General features: G+C 37.6%; 1 protein-coding gene across 8 annotated transcripts in view; it reads left to right on the top strand.

Annotated features, from left to right (window-relative positions):
* The window catches only part of L3MBTL3 (L3MBTL histone methyl-lysine binding protein 3), a 124463-nt gene that overhangs the window by 11217 nt on the left and 90749 nt on the right, over positions 1-22497 (top strand). For 5 of the 8 annotated variants that reach the window (XM_010354709.2, XM_030929171.1, XM_030929169.1 and 2 more), the window contains exons 3-6: positions 12993-13109; positions 19595-19706; positions 20066-20140; positions 21563-21722. In XM_010354709.2, coding sequence (XP_010353011.2) covers positions 13008-13109; positions 19595-19706; positions 20066-20140; positions 21563-21722 — 449 coding nt within the window. In that variant the 5' untranslated portion in view covers positions 12993-13007. The remainder of the gene's footprint in view (positions 1-12992; positions 13110-19594; positions 19707-20065; positions 20141-21562; positions 21723-22497) is intronic. The other 3 variants (XM_010354707.2, XM_030929172.1, XM_030929173.1) reach the window with 1 other exon arrangement.

The raw sequence follows: 22497 nt of genomic DNA, 5'->3' as shown, positions 1-22497 counted from the left end.
TAAACTGGTGCTTGGAGGTCATGTGTACCCTGGAGAGCTCCTCCCCTCCCCTCTACTCCCCTGCCCTCCCCTCCCCTGCCCTTCTCTTTTTGAGTCAGAGTCCCACTCTGTCGCCCAGGCTGGAGTGCAGTGGGTGGTGCGATCTTGGCTCACTGCAAGCTCCGCCTCCTGGGTTCAGGCGATTCTTGTGCTTCAGCATCTACAGTAGCCAGGACTACAGGCGTGCACCACCACGCCCAGCTAATTTTTGTATTTTCAGTCACCACCACACCCAGCTAATTTTTGTATTTTCAGTAGAGATAGGGTTTCACCATGTTGGCCAGTGTGGTCTTGAACTCCGCACCATTTTTGATTTGCCTGCCTTGGCCTCCCAAAGTACTGGGATTACAGAAGTGAGCCACCTCTCCCGGCCACTTGTCTTTTCTTTAGAATAACTGTAACTTTTATATAGCAAGCATTCACTATGTGCAAAGCACTCTAGTGTGCATAATTTTTTTTTTTTTAAAGTTTTTACACCTCGATGGAGTAGATATACCTAACCCATTTTACAGATGAAGGAGCTAAAGCTCAAGAAAGGTTAGGTACCATGGCTAAGATTATACAGCTAGTAAATTGTGAAGCTAAGTTTTAAACCCGTCCGGGTGCGGTGGCTCACGCCTGTAATCCCAGCACTTTGGGAGGCCGAGGCGGACGGATCACGAGGTCAGGAGATCGAGACCATCCTGGCTAAACACGGTGAAACCCCGTCTCTACTAAACAAAATGCAAAAAATTAGCCGGGCATGGTGGCAGGTGCCTGTAGTCCTAGCTACTCGGGAGGCTGAGGCAGGAGAATGGAGTGAACCTGGGAGGCGGAGCTGGCAGTGAGCTGAGATCTCGCCCCTGCATTCTAGCCTGGGCAACAGAGCGAGATTCTGTCTCAAAAAAATAAATAAATAAAGGATTTCAACCCAGGCACTAGGGCTCCAAAGCCTTTGCTTTCCACTGTTACATTAAATTGTCTTCTAGGTTGACTAATATACAATGTGTTGGCAACGTCTTGGAAGGTAAAATCTGTTTCTTACCTGGGTGACCTCAATTTTCTCATCTGTGAAATGAGGATGATAATGTTTATCAGTCTTAAAAAAGTAGTTATGAGGTTCAAATAGGCTGGTATTGATGATACCCTTTAAAAATGACAAAGCATTGAAGAAACTCATGTGCCTCACCATGTTTGTTTCCCTTTCATGTTTGTTAGGCTTATGGGTTTTGTACGATTACCCCATATGACCTTGTATTTGTGGATACATGAGTCCTTCCATTAATGACTGTATTTCTCTGGTGTCCTGGAGGTGAAAGAAGGTCATCACAAACTAAATCTGAGGCTATAGGGAGGTCTTAGGAGGCAGAGGCCATACCTTTCTCAGAATCACTTTCTCAAGTCTGGACTCAAAGTACTTACAAGTCCTGAGGACCTTCTGTGGTATTAGACACTACACCAACAAACAGGTTCAGACTGGGAGCTAGATTAGAAGGTAGCATCCTTGTAGTTGAATCCAACTTGAAGATGAATAAATTCTATCCACTAAAACACTACCTTACTTTCATGTTATTTCCTGAATTTATTTTCTGTAGCTCAGTGCCTTCCAAATGAGGGATCCCATGGAACTTGATGTGATGTGATAATCGTGCCGAGACTCAGTGACTCTAGGAAACTTTGGCTGGGACAGCACTCCGCAGATGGTTGCACATCAGTGTGCCCTGGGCATCTCCCAAAGACCCTAGGGTATTAGACATCTCTTTTACCACAAACCCCTTTCTCAGGGGACATGAATAAATAGTCTTCTAAAAGTTGTATTTTGGGAAGCAGACTTTGCAGAATGTTGCCCTGGCCTTTAGTCTTGTTTAAGTGCAGTCAGACCAGCATGGTGACCATTCATTAGGCTGCTCCAAGGACAGGGTATCCTCTGGAAAGAGGGCCTGAGCTTCAGGTCCAGTACCTTCTTCATGTGGCTAAGCCTTCACTGTTACTTCAGATGTGTTGCTTTATAAAGAAATTGGCAGTCTTTTCTGGTGCCATGTAAATATGAGGAATTATTACTATAAAAATAAATATTACTGTTATAGTAATAGTATTAAATAAAAATAATGTATCTTTTTTTTTTTTTTTTGAGACAAAGCTTCACTCTGTTGCCTAGGCTGGAGTACAGTGACGTGATCATAGCTCACTGAAGCCTGAGACTCCTGGGCTCAAAGCGATCACACCTGCTCCGCCTCTAGAGTAGCTGAGACCACAGATGTGCAACACCATGCCCGGCTGATTTTTGCATTTTCTTGTAGGTATGGGGTCTCACTCTGTTGCCCAGGCTGGTTTTGAACTCCTGGCCTCAGGCGATCCTCCTGCCTCAGCCTCCCAAAGTGCTGAAAGTACAGGTGCGAACCACCACACCTGATCATATCTACTTTTTAGGTAGTGATCTTCACATCTTGTGACAAAGGTTTGAACACAGATGGCTTACTACCGTAGATGTTATTCAAATAAAATGATTTTTTAAAAAAACCTAGAGTAGTGTCTGCTGTTGTGTGTCTGTAGTCCCAGATACTCTAGAGGCTGAGGCGGGAGGAGTGTTTGAGCCTGGGAGGTTGAGGCTGTAGTGAGCTATGTTTGTGCTATTGTACTCCAGGCTGGAAAACAGAGTGAGATCCTGTCTCTATGAATAAATAAGCCACTGCGTAATTTTTTTTTAAGGTCACTGAGTGGCTTTCATGAATTTGAATAATTGTTAAACCAGATAATTATAATAAGAAGCTAACATTTTATTGACTGTTTAGTATCTGGTAAGTACTATGCTGTGTTATTGCCTGGCCTATCTCATCTGTCTTCACCATTACTCAATGAAGTTTGAAGAAAGGTTCTGTTATTCTTTACATTTTACACATGGGGAAATTGAGACTTTAAGAGATCAGGCTGGGCATGGTGGCTCACACTTGTAGTCCTTGCACTTTGGGAGGCCAAGGTGGGAGAATCGCTTGAGGCCTGCAGTTTGAGAACAGCCTGGGCAACATAGTGAGACCCCCATCTCTACAAAAAATTTAAAACATTAGCCGGATGTGCTGGTATGCACCTGTAGTGCTGGCTCCTTGGCAGACTAAGGTGGTAGGACCGCTTGAGCCCAGGAGTTTGAGACTGCAGTGGTCCCTGATTGTACCACTGCACTCCAGCATGGACAACAGAGCAAGACCGTGTCTCAAAAATGTACAAAAAATGAGAGATTGATTTGTTGAAAGTCATGGAGTGAGTAACTGTCAAACTTTACTTGACAGTGATACGAAGAGGAGGAAAAGAAGGAAGTAGCTAAGGGAAGGGTAGGGGATGGAAAGAGGAACTGTAAGAGTACGTACAGCAAATCTTGAGGATAATCAATGAAGCATTTGGTTTGCACCTATGAAAGGATGACGGGAGGTGGGTGAGTGGGGTGGGGAGGCCCAAAGCAGTTTTATATGCTGCATTCATAAGGTGATTAGCAGTGGGGAGACTGGTTGTAGATGATGTTACTGAAGAGTGACGTTTAGGAGTTTTGAGAATGTCATTCTGCGTCAAGTTCGACAGTTAACGATTAGTGACTGAAGATGATTTCTGTAAAGTAAACAAAAAATCATCTTGAGTTGATGGTGTTACTTAGTAGGCATCATAGCAACAAGGTGTTGGATTCTACAGTGGGTGTTGGTTTTTCTCATTGCTGTCTTCCTCTTCAGCATAGTTGTCATTTTTGTTTGGTTCATAGTAATGATTTTAGGGTTAGTATTCCTGACACACTGTTTACAAAAGATACACTGCCCTTAAACCAAAAACTGGCAAGTTTAGTTCCTTGACACCAGGCACTGATCTCAGGCCTGTTATCTGAATGACAGAATTTGAATCTGATTCTCAGATGCTGCTTTTAAGGTAATGTCTACCCTCATTTTACAACCACTCTCAACTCATAACCATAGCATCTCTATACCTTATTTTTGAAAAATGTAATTGTTAACTATGAAGCTATAAAATGCAGCTCTTAAGAAAAAGCAACTGTAAAATTATTAAAACTATTTAACCAGTCTTGAGGACTATTAGCTAGCCATTCTTTTAAAGACAATGTTTGGAGAACAATGGTTTGACCAGGAATGGTCAGACTACAGTCAATACCCTTTCTCAGTAATCCGTATTTCTTCCCTTATCTGCAGGTGCAGACTTTTGGGTTATAGGCAGGGCCCTCTCTTTTGCTTTGTGCTGTGCGCCTCCTAGGTTGTGCTGCTTATATCTCAGAGGACTGGTATCTTCCCTTCATCTCAGCCCCAGGCAGGCTCTTTATTTTGAATATGCTGCAGGAACCCAGCTCGTAGGAGTCCCTGCTCCTCACTCTGAGCCTCTGTTTTATCCACTGCTGGCAGATAGGAGCACAGAAATGGTAGGAAGGAAAGATTATGAAGGACACACAAACTGTTTATCACCAGTCAAAATGAGATACAGTAGATTCTTGACATTTGTGAGGTCGATGTCCGAAGCCAGTCACAATTCTCAACTTGAAAAAAAAAATCATGTTAGCACATAATCCCTTCCATAAAATTGCTAAAGAAGAATTTAAAAATTTAAATGGTCTCTCTAGACCCCTAACTACTTATCTCATTTGATGACTGATTTGTGTACTGTCTGGAGGACTTATTGAAACAAATTCACACATCCTTTCTACTTATTTCCTTTTGGAGCATTTGATAGTTTTGTTCACACAATGTGTCTGAGTCATCATTGCATTTGACATTTCAGTCTTCAATTTATCTGAAACTTCTATTTTGTGGCTAGCCTATCGCTTTCATAAACATCCCCATACTCCCTTCATTCTGTCATCAACACTAGACTCAACCAGCAGTTAATTTTGTTTCATTTCTTAAAAAGATACAGTTTTTATCACTTTATTTACAGTGTTCATAGCACTGAGACTAAGCACTGTGACTAAGAGCATGCCTGGGTCTCGGCCAGGCTGGACAACTTGCCCTTGCCCCAGCTTTATGGCATGTGTGATTCAGAATCATGTCTCTGCAAAATGACAAATTACTAAATGTCACAGCAACTTCAGGTGTCACTCAGGAATGGTAGGAACCATAAATACACAGTCTGCGAATGCATACCTGAGTGGTGGAGGAGTGAACCCTACACCTCCTCCTCTCATCCTTCTGTTGAGCTGATGAATGTGCATATATAGTTAACGAGTACTAGTTAAGTTACCAGAGAGCTCTGTGGAACTGGATTTTCCTTCGTGATGTCTGTGCTGTAGCTTCAGTTGTTGGCATTAATAACAAATATTTTCATGGGAAGACATGCCTTTTATAATATACACTTTTAAATAAACATGAAACTGGATTTAAAAACTCATTTTTATTCATTAAAAAAATTATTTAAACATTCAACAGACACAAAAAAGTATACAGAAAGAAGGCTCGCCAGCATCAATATATGAGTGGTCTGCTTCCTCATAGGGGTGTTTGAATATAAAGTCCTATAGGGGTTTTTGAATATCAGATATTAACTAGTTTAATTACCACCTGATGTAAGCGGTACATGGTGGACCGGGGCTGCCAGGGATTGATTTACATGAGTGAGTGAGGAGGTTCATCCAGGAGATAGAATATCTCAAGGGAGAGTCAGGTTTCACAACTTTGGTTTGGAGATGAAGAGTGGTGTAGGAGAGAGATAGGAGGTAATTCTGAAGAAAGTGTCATATGTCATTTAGTCTATTCTCCAGCGCTTTTGTTGGAGGCTGAGGGGAAGAACATTGTAGTAAAAGCAAATTGTTTCACAAAGCAGAGACTTTCAGAGTGCAATACTTTTGCACTAGTGCCAGCAATAGTGGTCTCTGTCTTCAGTAGTCATCGGCTCCTTGACATGACATCCACAGTGGGCAGTGGTAGCAGCATGCTGGGTATCAATGCCATTGGTTGCAGCCATGGTCAGCCATGACATATACATATTAGTGGGAATCAGAAGCTGCTCTGATGCATTTGGTGGACATCTGAACCCCAAACTTACCTCTTTTGACATTAGTAGTGGCTGGAGACCAATAGGAGTTAGAGGAGATAAAAAGGAAAATGCTGAATCTTGTCTGGTAGCACAGAGGACCCATCAGGGTGTACTTTTAAGATACTTCCTTAGGAAATCTCAGCACCATGTAACAAAAAAAATTGTGATGGGGTTTTCTGCTGAAGGAGAAATAGTGTTTGTGACTTGCGTTGTGACTCTCTTACCTACCTGTGTGTGTGTGTGTGTGTGTGTGTGTGTGTGTGTGTTTGTGTGGCCTGTGGAATACAGGTGGATTATGGTGTAGCACCAGGTGATACTTACAAGAACAAAACACAATGAGAGCATTTCTAAGTACTGCAAAAATTTACCGAGTCTTAGGAACACGAATTGTTGAAGTAAAGGACTTTGTATGTTTGTATGCAAGTGTACACATTTACAGAGAGAGACAACAAGGGAGGAAGACTTGGGGTGTCTTAGAAGCCGCTTTTCTTAAAATAATATTGATTGCTGGCTGTTCTACCTCATTAATAGATGGTAGAAAAGCAATCTGTTGTAGCCATTCAGTCTTCTTGTGATAATGAAAGTACCCATAGGCTTCAAAATTAGATGATGAGAAAGACAACATAGTAAATATTTTTATGCTATAATATTGTATACAGAATCTCTACAAACCTCAGAATGAAAATATGGGTGAAAACAGTTTTTACAAATATTAGATACATGTTTTCAGGCAGGGTACATTGTGTAACGTTACTACTGTTTCATACAGCACAGGCATATTCTGAGTATTTCTTAAAACGTGAACATTTATTGCAGGTTATGTATAGTGCTAGCTTTTAGATACCTGCTACTTTCTATTCCTCCTGTCAGACAGGATTTTGCTGCTGTGAATTTTATACATATATGGTTTTTAGGTAGGAAAAGACAAAATCTATTTGTGGCGTCTGTATGTCTTACTGACATTTTGTTAGTAAGCATGTACTTTGAAGGTACTTTAGCAGAGATACATGTTGCACTGATGTGGACTTGATATTTATATTAAGAACTTTGGCCCAGTAAATAGTTTTGTCATGTTCTGAGGTGTACCATATTCTGGTAAAAGTAGATTTTGCCAGATTTTCAGAGGGGGACAAAGCTCTGTAAAGGTTAAACAATGGTTGACAAAGAAAGCTCACCGTTGGAATCAGACTGACCTGGGTTCAGATGCTGGCCATGCTACTGGCTTTGGTTTTGGTTGAGTTACCAAATCTTTCTGCACCTCAGTTTCTTCAATGTAGACTAGAGGGATGATAAAATCCCTCTTTTTCTGAAAAAGAAAATATTGAAATAATATATGTAAATTGCTACTTTGAATCCTTTTCTGAAAGAAGGTAAGATTGAATCAAACTTACAAAAGTATGTGTTGTGCCTGACACTTAGTATCTGTTGAACAAATGCTATTATCAAACGCTATTATATTTATGGAGACTGTAATAACCAGGATAGTCACAGCTGACAGTTTCATACTATAAGATAATTTCACTAAATTTCCTTAAAGTGTACTTGCCAAAGAAAATAATGGAAATGGTTATCTAGAGATTTTACCAGAAAGAACAGTAAAACTTTTTTTATTAAAGGATCACTTGGATATTACCAAGTTTATCCACCAGGGGGAAGATATTCTGTCATTCTACTGTCTATCAAAAAAAAAAGTTACCACCCTTAAACATCAGTTCATAGGGAGTCTGTATCATTGTTGGTTGTTACCTATTTAGTGAGAGAGAAGTCATACTAAGTCTTAATTCATTTCATATTTTTATTATTGATTAGATTAATTCTTCCTCAGCCCTTTACATCCTAGGTCCTGTTTTGAGGCACAATCTTAATGGTAGTGAAATCTTATTTTAAAAGAATTACTTTTAATTGATGCGTAATAATTGTACACATTAATGGTATACATATGATATTTCGATACATGCATACCATGTGTAGTGATCCAGTCAAGGTAACTGGGATATCCTTCATTTCAAATACTTATCATTTCATTGTTTTGGGAATATTCAAAATCCACTCTTCTAACTCTTTTGAAATATACAGTAAATTATTTTTAACTGTATTCACCCCCTATGCTATAGAACACTAGAACTTATTTCTCCTATTTAACTGTAGTTTTATACCAGTTAATCAACCTCTGTCTATTCCCTCCCTCCCGCTACCCTTCCCAGGCTCTAGTAACCACTGTTCTATTTTCTACTTCTATGAGACTTTTTTACCTCTCACATATGAATGAGAACGTGTGATATTTGTCTTTCTGTGCCTACCTACTTAACATAATGTCCTTCAGGCTCATTCACGCTGTCACAAGTGACAGAATTTCATTCTTTTTTATGGCTGAATATTCCTATGTGTATATAAACCACATTTTAAAATCCATTCATCCACTTATGGACACTTAGGTTGATTCCATATCTTGGCTATCGAGAATAGTGCTGCAGTAAACATGGGAGTGCAGATATCTGCTATACTGATTTCCTTTCCTTTGGATATATACCCTGTAGTGGGATCGCTGGATCATATGGTATTTCTGTCTTTAATTTTTTGAGGATCCTCCATACTGTTTTCTATAATGGCCATACTACTCTATATTCCCACTAACAATATATATAGGAGCTCACCTTTCTCTGCATCCTCACCTGCATTTCTTCTTTTACATTTTTGATAATTGCTATTTTAATTGGGGTGAGATGATATCTCCTTGTGGTTTTAATTTGTATTTATCTGATGATTAGTGATTCTGAGCATTTTGTTAATATACCTGTTGGCCATTTATATGTCCTCTTTTGAGAAGTATCTATGTAGATCGTTTCCCCATTTTCAAATCGGATTATTTGCCTTTTTGCTGCTGAGTTGTTTGAGCTTCTTATATAATCTGGATATTAATCCCTTGTCAGATGGATAGTTTGGAAATACCTTTCCCACTGTGTAGGTTTTATCTTAACTATGTTGATTGTTTCCTTTGCTGTGCAGAATCTTTTTAGTTTCATATAATCCCAGTTGTCTATTTTTGCTTTTGTGGCTTGTGCTTTTGAGGTCTGTAAAATCTGATTCTTCTTCAAATTTAGATTGTGTAAGCTTTGAAATGATCAGAAGTAGGCTTAATAATATGTCTAATATTTGATGTTTTCTCTACTTATGGGGGAAAACAGAAGAAAAAATATTGAAGCATCTAGTAAATTCCAGTAGAAATTAGCTGTAATTAAAAGAAACAGAAGTTTTTCCTATTGACTATTTAAAAGTGAGTGTATATTATATATGTAAGGGGACTGCACTTCAAAAACATCTTGAATTTTTGAACAAAATTTTCAAGCATATACAAAACTAGGATGTAGTAAAGTAAAAACTACCATGGACCCTTTACACATCTTAACAATTAGCAACACATTGCCAGTCTTGTTACCACTTCATCCCCTTATTTACAGCAAATTTCTCACATTACATCATTTCATCTTTTCATTTCAATTTGTACCTCTAAAATACAAGGAACAATTCCTCTTTTAAAAGTACATGCTGTCGTTTCTCTTAAAAAAAACGGTATTTCTTTAATATCATAAAATACCCAATTTGGCATTCATACTTTCCTTCCTGTCTAATAATCTTTTGTTTAAATCAGGGTCCACAGAATATCTATGAATTGTAATATTGTGATTGGTTGGTGTGTTTCTTAAATCCCTTTTCATCTAAAAATATGAAAAAAATTTCATATTTCCTTGCCCATCTTTTTATGTAGTTTACAGTATTGGCTTTCAGACATTTTGGTCTCAAGTTCCTTTTCACTTTTAAAAATGGTTGAAAGCTCAAAGAGGTATTGTTTTTATAGTTTTTATATATATATCAATATTTGCTATCTTAGAAATAGTTTAAACTATTTAAAAATAACAGTAAAACCAGTACATGATAGCATATATAAGCATAATTTTAATGAAATATAATCACAGTTTCCAGAATAAAAGAAATATGAGGGAAATGGCATTTTTAAACATTTTTTGCAGATCTCTTTAATGTCTAATTTAATAGGAGATAGCTGGATATCTGCTTCTGCATTCTTGTTGCATTGGGTTGTTTTGCTTAAAGTATATGAAGAAAATCTGGTTTTATGCATGTATGAGGTTGGGAAAGGAAGGAATATTTTAATAGCCTTTTCATTTAATAGTGAACGTTCTTAGTTACCACACTAAAACTTGACAGGTGGTGGTAGTTTCTTAAAGATTAGTTGCAGTGTGCAGTTTGAAACCTTACCAATGAACCTGATTAATTATGAATCATAATCTGTTACATTAAAATCTGTCGGGACTAGGTGCAGTGGCTCATGCCTGTAATCACAGCACTTTGGGAGGCCAAGGCTGGCGGATCACTTGAGGTCAGGAGCTTAAGACCAGCCTGGCCAACATGGTGAAACCCTATCTCTACTAAAAATATAAAAAATTAGCCAGGTATGGTGGTGGACACCTGTAATCCCAGCTACTCAGGAGGCTGAGGCAGGAGAATTCCTTGAACGCAGGAGGCGGAGGTTGCAGTGAGCTGAGATGATGCCACTGCACTCTCCAGCCTGGGTGACAAGAGTGAAATTGTCTCAAAATAAATAAATAAATAAATAAATAAATAAATAAATAAATAAATAAATAAAATCTGTTGGTCCATCTTGCACTTTAAATGGATCATTTACCTATGCATAATTTTGTACCATCATGCGTTGGTCATTTTGAAAATTTTGCTTAACCGAGTTAGGCAGATCTTCAAGTGTTGACATATTTCATTATGAAATATTTTAAAAATCACATCCATTACTATCACCGCCCATCCACTGCCTTAGAAAAGTCTTTAGCCATCTGGAAGCTGGCAAGCTTATGGTGTTGCTTGTAAGTTTTACAAAATCCTGATTTTTCTCTTGAAGGTTCAAATTTAATTGTTAGCTACAAATACTGTTAGTGTTTTCCTTCATTTGACAGGCCCGCTTCATTAATTTTTGACAAAATATTTACCAGACATCCAAACCCGAATAAATATAGCTTGTTAAGTAAAAAAGGCATTCCATTAAAAACCAGGAGCTTGCATTCATGGTACTTTGGCATGTCAAAGTACTTCCCATTTCATCACACAGAATATTAAAAACGTATATTCAGATACCAAGACTTAATAACATTTATTATTTTTACTTCATCAATAATGGTCTTTAGTGAAACTGACATTTATTTACTGTGCATGCATGGCGGAGAAGAATGCAATGGCTGCTACTACAGTTATTGCCATTGCACCAGCAATTTTATCCTCTCTTGGTTTTGCACCATTGGTGCAAATGTCGACACAGTGAAGAAAACAAAGAATGTGTGAGAATTTTTATGAAAACAGTTGACTTTGTGGACCTTTGAAAGGGTCTCAGAGACCCTTGAGGAATGCATGCTTTGAGAAATGCTGCTAAAGAGTTTCTGGTAATCTGGATTTTCTTCCTTATATCTTTGTGGTGTGATTTAACAGGCTTTCTTTCTCTGCTAGCTTCTATAAATAGACTTGATCAGATTAGGTTTGATTTTTTTTTTTTTCCTGGCAAGGCTACTTCAGAGATGGTGTTGGGTTTGCATTCCTGGCAGCCATTGATGGTCGTTGCCTAGAACCATTAATTTATTAAAGGTTACAAATTATAATATTCTATCATTCTTTCTTCATTTATTAGCTGGAATTCTTTCTAAGGGGAAACTTTATCTGCCCAACGATATGGTTACTCTAACATACAGATCACATTGGAAAGGCAGGATAAATCTGTGTTTCCTTTTCCAAATAGTGAGTTGGTTTTCTTGAATCCTGAAAAGGTGATCAATGAGGTGTTCTTGGTTTATTTGTTTGCTTTGAATGTCATTATGAACTTGTGGATTTACATTTGTCTGATGTGTTTCAGTTCACTGCAGCTAGTAATTAGGATAGTAAGGATGCTACTTTGTCTTTCTTTGGCCAGAAGGGGCCTATTCAGGTTGGCTCTTGAGTTCTTTGGATATGACTTCCATTATCTTTGATAGCTTCTTTGCTTTCTTGTTTGACAAGATGTTTAAGTTTTCATCTTGGACATTTCCTGCTATGGAGCAGAAGTCAGCTCCTTCTATGGGGAGAATTGTGAGAAATGGTATTTAGACACCACAGTTGAAGCTAGGCTGCTCATTACTGTTGATTGATGATTGTTTCTAGATTCTTTCAGTGGACAAAACTAGAAAATACACGTATTTCTAAAGATAAAACACATGAATTCATACTGATACTTCCATTCAAATTTAAGACCCGTCAATCTTTCATCAGTTGTCTATGATACCAACATAATTACTTATTTGTTTTTCTCATGTTACACAGACAACAGTCTCACAACAATATCAATACTACAATCAATGGAAATTTGTTTTCCAATTTTTTTAGAAAATGAAAATTAGGAATTTTGTCACAGTTTAGGTAGCCAAATTGGTTATCTTAACAGAGCCTTTTTATGGGTGTTTGCTGCACATTTTGAGACTGTTTTCCTATTTCCTAGAATAACAAATTGGCAGATTATCCTTTATCCATGTCTACTTTTTTCTAGTGTCTTAAAACAGAAAACAGACTACTTACAGGCAAGGAATTCTATCCATATGGCATTATGACTTTTTGTTTTAAGTGAATATACCTTGAATCAATGCTTTTCTTTTGTTTATGAATAGAAAATGTTTACCATAACACTTTTTAACTTAGAAATTTTTATTAATATTTTTTCTCTATACTTTTCCAAGGATTCTAGTAGGAAAAAAGTGTTAATATTTTTGAAGTAGTGGTTTTTAGATCTAGGAATGTGGGATATTGTGATCAAGAAAATTATGTAATTAAGGGGAACTGAACTAATGAGTACTAAATTAAAAACAGATTTCCATGTGGAATATTTAGTGATATGCCTTCTTTTCCCCTTTCAGGTTAAAAAATAAATCATGACTGAATCTGCCTCTAGCACAAGTGGTCAAGAGTTTGATGTATTCAGTGTTATGGACTGGAAAGATGGAGTGGGCACGTTACCAGGAAGTGACTTAAAGGTAAGCTCTCTTTATTACATACAATTATGTGTGTGTGCATCTGTGTGTGTGCTTACTTAAAATTGGATACATATGTGAAATAAAAATTAAAAGCATTAATCATAGTAGTGTGGGTTTTAGATGATGCTTAGACCTCCACAATAAATGTGCAAGACAATTTGAAATGCTGATGGAATGGCAGAGCCTTTGTCACTTGGATTAAGGGAGTAAGGACTGTTTCTGCAGTATATGCTTATTTTGCGCAAATTGATTTATAGTTTCAAGAATGATCATCTCAGTTTTGACTCTTATCATGGAAGCCTATAAATACAGAAATGACTGACTTAGAAGACCTATCTTTTTTTGATTTTGTAGTAATGCGCTTTGTAACTTCAGATGAATAGCCACAATCTCTGTGTCCTAGAGTTCTCATTTAAAAACTGGATAACGTTAAAGTATTGAATAAAAGGATTATTCACCTCTCTTAAATTGTACTGTAAATATGGATTTTTATATAGTGACCTGTTCAAAATCGGGTTCTTCCTGTAAATCCGTCTGCCTTAGTACAGATGAGAACTCTTTGGAGAGCAATACTTCAATCTGCTGCTTTTGTATAACCTTGCCCTGCCTCCTTTTCCCAGTAACCCCAAACCTATTCCAGGACTACTTCTTTTGTCCCATGAAACATGGTTGTGCAAGCACCCATCTGGGAAACCAACTACCCCCATCTCTCATTTCTAATTTACTTTTGCTCTGATCCTCTCTCTGGAACCTTGAACCTGTCTGTGGCCCTTTAGACTTTGTGTTTGCACTTGATCGTTCAGATATTTGAACTTCCTATCTCCCCAACAGGCCATTGCTTGGTTTACCTCTCAAATGTTTGGTATTCTAGGCTATCTTGAATAGAAATTCCAGCTCCCTAATTTAGGCCTCTTGGAATCTAATCCCTTTTAGTGGCTGCTTGACGACTATCCTAGCCAAGCCTGCCCTAGCTCATCCTCAGTGGTGAGATTTGGACAATCTGCCTGTCATTGGAAAAATACTTAGATTTTAGTTGGGTTTGATTTAATTAAGTGTAATGTGCCAACATCTCTGAGTTTAGTGTAACAAAAATGTTGCACTGAGGTTTAGTAGAATCTGGAGAGGAGATTGGGTTTTCAATTTTATTTCTGTATAACCTTGAAAAAGCCAGTTAATCTCTTTGGGTCAAGTTTCCTCTGCAGTAAATTAGGAATTAAACAAATGCTAAGGATTTTACCTGCGCTAACATTCTCCAGATATTCATCTGGATAAGCATATGACAGAGAAAGGTTGCTGAACATTTTTGAGAAAGAAAAACTGTTTCTCAAACTGGTCATGTCAACTACATAATAGCTACCCAAGCTTTGTCAAATTATTTCAGTTGCCTAAGTTTTGGAAGCCTTATCTGTAAAATTGAGGATATTAGAATCTATGTGATAAGGTGGTTTTGAGAATTGAACAAAGTAATGGATACAGAACACTTAACAAATTGTATTTTTTCTGGCTTTATGACTTACTATGTAAAGTGCCATTTTTAATTGCTTTACTCCTTTATTTCCCTTGTGTGTTTTTATCCCTTTTCTTCTCAATGGCTTTTTTTAAAAAAAACTGTCATGTGGATGATGAAATTTGTAAGTTTTGTTCAGTTAGCTTTTAATAATAGAGTGAAGTTTCCATCCCTAAGAAATCTGGATTGCTTTAAGGTTTTCTAAGCAATGAGTTTGAGAAATTAACCTATTACTTGTATTAAGTTAATCAGGTAATTAAGCCATTTAACAGGTATTATCATCTGGGTTATTTGATAATAACTTTCAGACCCATCTTATTATCTGGGTAATTGCCATGTATCTAATTCATGTACTGTAGACAGTTTGATGCCTCTCTTTAAAAATAATTTAAATGTCTTTTTTTTTTTTTTTACCTTATGACCCTTTTTATCTGAGATTCCGAGATGACCCAACTGATTATATTACTGAAGATTTCTAATTCACTTGCTTCCTACTTAAAATCCAAGTTACTTAAGAAATCTGATTAAGAAATTGATTTTTCACAAAATTAGAATATTAGAAAGAACTTTCAATGAGTCATGAAATGTTCTCTCTCACATCATTCTTTGCCTATTTTGCCCTACCCAGGCTTCTGTGTTTCAGTGGGTAATATAGTCAGCAAATCTATAGAAGTCCATTTCTTATCATGGGAACAGGTTTTTATATGCCTCAATTTTTGCTGTTTCAAAATAACTTTTCCTGTAAAAGCCCTACGATTGTTATCCAGTCAAGTTACGCCCTTCTTTTTAACATTTTTTAACAGTTGCTGGAATCTTTTTGGTGAAGTTCAAGCCCCTTAAGTTTACCACAAGAGTTTTTTGGTGGTCTGGCCTCTGTTTTCATCTCTGGCCATGTCTCATTTCACTCCCACTGCCACTCTTGTTTTCTACGCAGCCCAAACCACTAGTTGAAGCCTTTACATGCTGGGCCCTTTTTACTGTTCCCTGTTGCTGGAATCCTTTCTCCACACTGGGCTGTCGAACGCTTATATAAACAGAGCACAGACGTCTTCTCTGGGTGCAGTAGGGGAAAGAATAGAGAACGTACTCTCTGCTGAACACTACCTGCATCTTTTTATTTAATTCTTTTATTTTTTAAGGTAGTTCTGTCTCTCTTGTCAGTTTACAGATGGGGAAATGGAGGCCTGGGATGGTTAATTCACTTACTTAGGTCAGTTACTGGCAGGGGTCTTAAAACCAGGTTTTTCTGATATTTAAAATGGATTATCTTACCACTGCTATACTGCTGTCTAAAGAGAAGAAACACTTTCATATCAAAAGAGATGCAAAGAAAATGTTACAGGAATTTAGAGGAGGTAAAAATTTATTTCAGCTGGAGGGATTGGGAAGGCTTTGAAAAGCAGATGTCATTTGAGCTTCAGGTGCCTGGAAATATGTAGGAGTCTCCATGAATACTTTAGGGAGGAAGGGAAGGAGAAGGGCTTCCAGAAGAGGGAGTAGCTTAAGAAGGTACAGAGTGTTAAGGGAGAAACAGCAAGTGTCCACTGACATTCTTGAAAATATTATAGTCATTAAAACACTTTTGTCTAAGCAAGCTTTGGAAACTTTACCAATACCTAGTTTGTCCTTTTAAAATGCAAATTAGTATTTGTAGATTAGTGTCTCAGGGCCAGCTGTAAGAACAGGGAGGTGACTAAGTGGCAGTGCAGAGGTACATGGTAGGGCTTCCCATACCTGAGCAGTTTCCGTACCTGAACTTCTAATGATGTCTGAAATGTATCCACAGACAATTGTTCCTCTGGGTCATAATGTCTTTCAGGGTCTCTCGGTAAAATGCAGATACACTCCTGAGAGGACAGCATCTTATCTAGTAAGAATAATTGCCAGTTAGCCAAGAGTAAGACCCTGCCTGCAGAAGCAGGCAGAAACCCAACAGTAAAATTCACTGCACTCTTAATATACGGTTTTTGCCTTGCTTTGATTAATGTTGAAAACAATTTAGTTGTTTATCAAACATCTTTGCCCTTAAAACACACTGGTAAGTCGATTCACATCTCAACATTGACGGTAATAAAATGAAAACAATAACCTGAGCAGCGTCTTCTAATGATTTATTATTAAATCAGGCAAATATAGGCAAAAGATCCTTTGACTCTACAATCAAAAATAAAAAATAGAGTTGAATCAATTAAAGGTAGTTCAAGCCAAACAAAACATGTGCAGTCCCTTATATATTTCAGGCATAATTGTTTTCTGATTGACCTGGATATATCCACATGCAGAAAAAGTCAGCAGATGTGTTTTATTTGCTTAATATTAAATCCCTTTTGTAAAGTTTATAATTTTGACTTTCTTGGTTGTAGAATGGAGCCACTTGGCAAGTTTTTATACGTATTTTAGCTCTCTAGGTTAAAAGAACTAATGATTTTAAAGAAATATAAACAAATGTGAAGTTTCCGTCATTCCAAAACCATTTGTGAAAGCATCACCAATTTCAGAACCTGGGTGTTTTATTGGAAAACCTACTGTTAGGAAATGTATGAGTCTTTCTGGAATTCTGTCTGTAGGACTTCAGTAATGTTAGCAGGACCTATCAACTTTTGTGGTCTGACATTTTCTGTGATAGCAATGTTGTGGAAGACACAGTAAGCCCAAATTGAGAAGTCACAGAAAATTTGATCCCTGTATGTTTTTGCATATGAGAGGATATTTTGAAAATGTTTTGAGGTATTTAATTTTTGAGATAAGCAACTTTGGTAAGAGCAGATATTCTTCATTTTTTTTCAGGCTTATAATATGCCTTGAAAACTATGAATCGTATCCCCAGAAAGCTGTATATGCACATATCATAATTTTGCATCTGTTTTATGGGATTAATCAACCCTCAAAGTCCATCTGTGGATCTCTGGCTTAGAAGAGTGAACTGTGCCCCGAAGTGACATTGCATCTTTACTTTGTACTTAGACTGTAGGTCAGTTACTGGCAATAAATTTTAGGAGAAAGAAAAACTGACTGGGATTGAATGTTGCATTGTGGGAATCTTTCCTTTTAACTTTGAAAGTGTTTGAACCTGAAGCTTCTAGATGTCATAGGTCTGAGTTCTGACTTGGAGATTTCACTCAGTGGTGTTTTCTTTCTCGGTCTTTGAAATGGAGGGTGGTTTGCTGTTTTACAGCAATTTGAAAACTTAAGCCATGGGAGACTTTCTGTTTAATGTAAATGTTTGATGCTATTTCTTATATTTTGTATTTGTCAAATAAGCATAAATTAATATCAGTGACATAAGGTAAAAGCAAAATTGCCTGAAGTGCATTGTCAAGCTTGTGCCTATTGTTTTTGAATTTTAATTCAAATTGATTTTTATCACATTCTTTAATATCATTAATTAATAATTATCATAGTAGCTTGTTCTTTCTACTCTTGCCCAGCAGATGGTACTGTCAGCCTTATTTTGAAATATTCTGTCTTCAGAGTAATCATTAAAAACATTTTTTTAAAAATTTCTTTTTCCAAAAGTGAAGTTATTTTTAGCTCTTTTCCTTCTAAATAAATTTTTACCTCTTCCTACGTTGACATTTTGGTATATACACTTGGTATAGTACTCGCATTTTACCTGGGAACTTGTATCTGGAATACGTACGTAGTAGGGAGAAGACATTCTCACATTCCTTAACCATTTCCACACATTTAGTCTAGAAACCATTTCGTAATTGTGGACTATGCATAGAACATTGTTTAAGGTGCTGTTTTCACCTGATAGAAAGAATAATTATTGATACTTTTTGCCTAAGAGTTTTCCAACTTGCAGTCAGAATGTAGTTTAGTTAAATAAATCATTATATTGGCATGTTGTCCAGATCGATTTTTTCGGATTGGCAAATGGAGGGCCTTGCTTAAGCACTACATACTTGCATGCTCATAATTTCTCTGAAAGATCTGAAACATCTTACTATCCTTTTGAATTCTGAGCTTTCTAGTTTTTCATCACCTGCTAAAATTAGTGGGTCCTTAATGTTATTCTGTTTTATGGAAAAACAGAAGGAATACAGAAAACTGCTTGAAACTCATGAATGTGTGAGTAAACCTCGCTGTTTCAGAGAGAATAGGGTCTCCACATGTAGGTAATGGCTAAGCCTTCAATGCATACATACAGTACAACCAGGTCGTTGTAGAAACCTATTTTGTTTGAAGCTTTCTGTCAGGTGAAAGGAAATTTTCAGTATTTGGAATGGGAATGTCCGTGAAATCAAGATGCTCTTGCTTTTTAGTGATAAAATCGGCATGTAGGTGGTAGACTACTTGTTCAGCTCCCAGAGAAATTTTCAGTTATTTTAGAGGACTATAAGTGAAGATAATGCAGAATTCTAAAGAGCAGTGAAAGAAAGAGGAAGTATTGGCACTGGGGTCATGTGGCTCATGCTTCAACCTTCTGTGCTCATGTCTTGGATTATGATGAAAAGGATGTCCAGGCCATTATTTCTGGCATAGGGATATTCCTTCTCTCCAAACTGGGTGAGCTTGGGCAAGACAAATTGATTCCTGGGAAAAGAGTAACTTTCCTTTTACTAAATGTGATTTTTAAATAAGAAAAAATATGACATAAGAAAAAATAAGTTTTAGTTAAAACACACATGCGCGTGCACACACACACACACACACACACACACATACACAAAGTGTGTTCGAAATGATAGCCCATCAAGTAAACTGCCAACTCTGTAGGACAGGGCAGAGCAGGGTTGTTGATATCCTTCAGCAGACCTTGCTGCTTTGTTCTGTTCTCCTTCCTTGAATTCCAAAACTAGTAAAATGCAAAGGTCTTAGTATTGGTGGGAGACTTATCAGGATATAATTGTCTAAATTAACTTTTAACATGTAATTAATTTGCTTGAAGACTATATGTGTCAGCCATTAAATAATTAATGACTTTCCTGAGCACTTTTGTAAATTTTGCCTCTTTCTGCTCTGTTGTCGCTAGTTTCGGGTAAATGAGTTTGGAGCCTTGGAAGTTATTACAGATGAGAATGAGATGGAAAATGTTAAAAAAGCAACTGCTACCACCACTTGGATGGTACCAACTGCTCAGGAAGGTAAGGATGGGTATCTGCATTTTATTTCTTGCTTTTGAAAGATTCGAAATAAGAATATCTAAAATTTTATAATAGGCTGGAACTTTGAAGGCCCCGGGTACTTTTTATCCCTCATGTTGTTAGGTAAATTTCTATAATGAAACTGATAGGAGCCAGCTTTTATGTTTTAAAATAACTATAAACTGTCTTCTTTCCTAATGCCAGATCTGTAGTAGCACAAGGTTAGTTGGAAATTAAGTAAATCCATGTTGTAGCCTACGCAGGTGATTTAGCCAAAAGCCTGCCACTTTTTTTCTCATCTACTCCGATGGTTGTAACTAACACCTATATGCTGATGACTCCTAAATCTACATCTCCAGCCCCGACCTCTCCCCCGAGCTCCAGGCCCGTATTTCCACCTGCCTACTGGACATCTCCACCTGGATGTCCCACAGGTACCTCAAACTCCACATGTCTGAAATGCAATTCATTTTCTATTTCTTTCTCCCCTCCCCACAAAGCTGCTCTTTCTTCCCTAACCCGTATTTCAGTTGACAATAGCACCATCCACCCAGTGGACAAGAAAGAAATATAGGAGTCATCCTGAATTTGTTCTTCCCATCCCCATATCCTGTTACTTATACCTCTTGATTTTTATTTCCTAATATGTCTCAGATCTGGCCTTTTCTACCTATCATCTTTACCACAGCCTTAATGTAGGCTCTTCTCAACTCTCATCTGAGCTATTGCAGATGTCTGCTTCTAATTTTATCCCCTTCCAATTGGTCCTGCACCTTGAAGCCAGGGGAACTTACATAGATTGCTTATCTGACACTTCACTGATTTCTCATTGCCTTTTTAGCAGAACATACAAAGATCTGGGTGCTGTGTGCACCTCCCTGCTCGCTTTGTCTCCTCAGTCTCCATTTCCTTCTTTGTATGTTGTGTCCTGGCAGTGCCAGCAGCACAGAATTATGTGTAATTTTCCCAACACATCATGTGGTTTCATGCTTTCTTGCCTTTACTCATGCTGCTTTTTCTGGCTCAAATGCCATTTCTCTCTTTGTCCAGTTGGTAAATTCCTCTTTGGCCTTCAAAACCCTGTTGAGGCTTTCTATCAGAAAATCCTTCTCTGACCTTACCCTAGGCTGAATGAATCACTTCTTCTGTACTACTTGTGGACGTTGTTTATGCCTCTAGTATTGCATGTATCACATTTTATTATAAATACTGGTTTTCTTGCCTCTCTTCTCTTCTAGACTGTGAGCTCTCTTGGGCAAGGTCTCTACTGTCATTGTTAATGTCTAGAATAAATTGGTGCCTAATAACTGTTGGCTGAATGAATGATTAGCCTAACAATTCAGGCAAAAGGAGTTATGAGTTTCTACACAATTTGGATACACAATTTGATTCAGGAAATGTACTACATTGAAAGCGTAATAGATGAGATGTTGATTTAGCCAATTAAGTGAAACAAAATCATTCATCAACAGATTGTAAATGTGAAATAAAAGATGATCTTTTGAAATTTTCTGGAAGATACAAATATAGAAGAGGATTTCATAGATCGATATATGCGTCTTCTGAATTTAGTGACTAATGAAATTTTCTTCATTTTACTTTGAACTCTGTAGAAAAGCCTTGGGCAAGCTTTTGTTTATCCTTTCTGCAGAATATTTTTTCATTATTTGAATGACTTGAGTGATTTTTACAGAGCCCATACCCCGCAAAAACACTATCATTTGATCATTCATTCATTCAACAAACACTATTCTTTATTGTGTTGCTAACAAAATTATTAGAAGAAAAAGTTTAATTGTATTTTAGAATGTCTTCTGTCATGCTTTTAATTTGCATTTCTTCTTTTCATCTTCTAGTCTTTTCAGAGAAGACTGGGGTGCCTTTCAGGTTGAAGGATCCAGTGAAAGTAGAAGGGCTTCAGTTCTGTGAGAACTGTTGTCAGTATGGCAACGTAGATGAGTGTCTTTCTGGAGGAAACTATTGCAGCCAGAATTGTGTTCGGCACATCAAAGATAAGTAGGTTTTTCCCCATTCCATCTATAAAATGAGTTTTAGAGTCCAAAGTCATGGTGCCTGAGAATATAGAAGTTTGATGCTCTCTGACATTGGTCACCTATTGATACCTTTTTCCCAGAGACTTTTCCTTTAGGGCCACATGGGCCCTAACCCCTATATGGGACCTGGTGACGTCTGTCATGCCTGGTCTGAGTTGTATTACTAACATTCTGCCTGCAAAACAGCCTCTGCCTCTGCCTTCAGTCTTCCATTTCCATTCATTTGATTGTTCTTCAGCTAAGGGTATTTAGTTTTTTCTGGGCTACATACACATTTTGATGACACATTTATAAAAACATAGTTTTGTTTATATTTTGGGAATTCTTAGGTAACTCGGCTAAAACTCCACATATGGCATAAAGCTTCCACTGATTTGTAATCACCTGAGTGGAAATGGCCATAGGGAAGAGTGTAGTGAGTTGTGTCACTGATGATCTGAAGGTGTGGACTGAGGATTATGAGACAGCGGTATCAGCTGTGATTGGCAGTGGTGTGTGGCCTTCCCATTTGGGGACTGTCTGACAAAGTTCAGCTTACCGCCAAGCAGGTGTTTTTCTTGCATATCATTGTATACTACAAAGAAATGACTGGACATTTATATTTTAGTGCGTTTCCCATGTATTTTAATCAGCACAGGCTTGGGAACTGTCTTGTTTTTCTTTTTTTTGAGACAGAGTCTTACCTTGTCGCCAGGCTGGAGTGCAGTGGCGTGATCTCGGCTCACTGCAGCCTCCAC

The sequence above is a fragment of the Rhinopithecus roxellana genome, chromosome 4 (assembly GCF_007565055.1).
Source record: "Rhinopithecus roxellana isolate Shanxi Qingling chromosome 4, ASM756505v1, whole genome shotgun sequence".
NCBI classification, from domain to species: Eukaryota; Metazoa; Chordata; class Mammalia; order Primates; family Cercopithecidae; genus Rhinopithecus; species Rhinopithecus roxellana.
The sequence above is the reverse complement of the archived record's forward strand: the minus strand, read 5'-3'. Positions and strand labels throughout refer to the sequence as shown.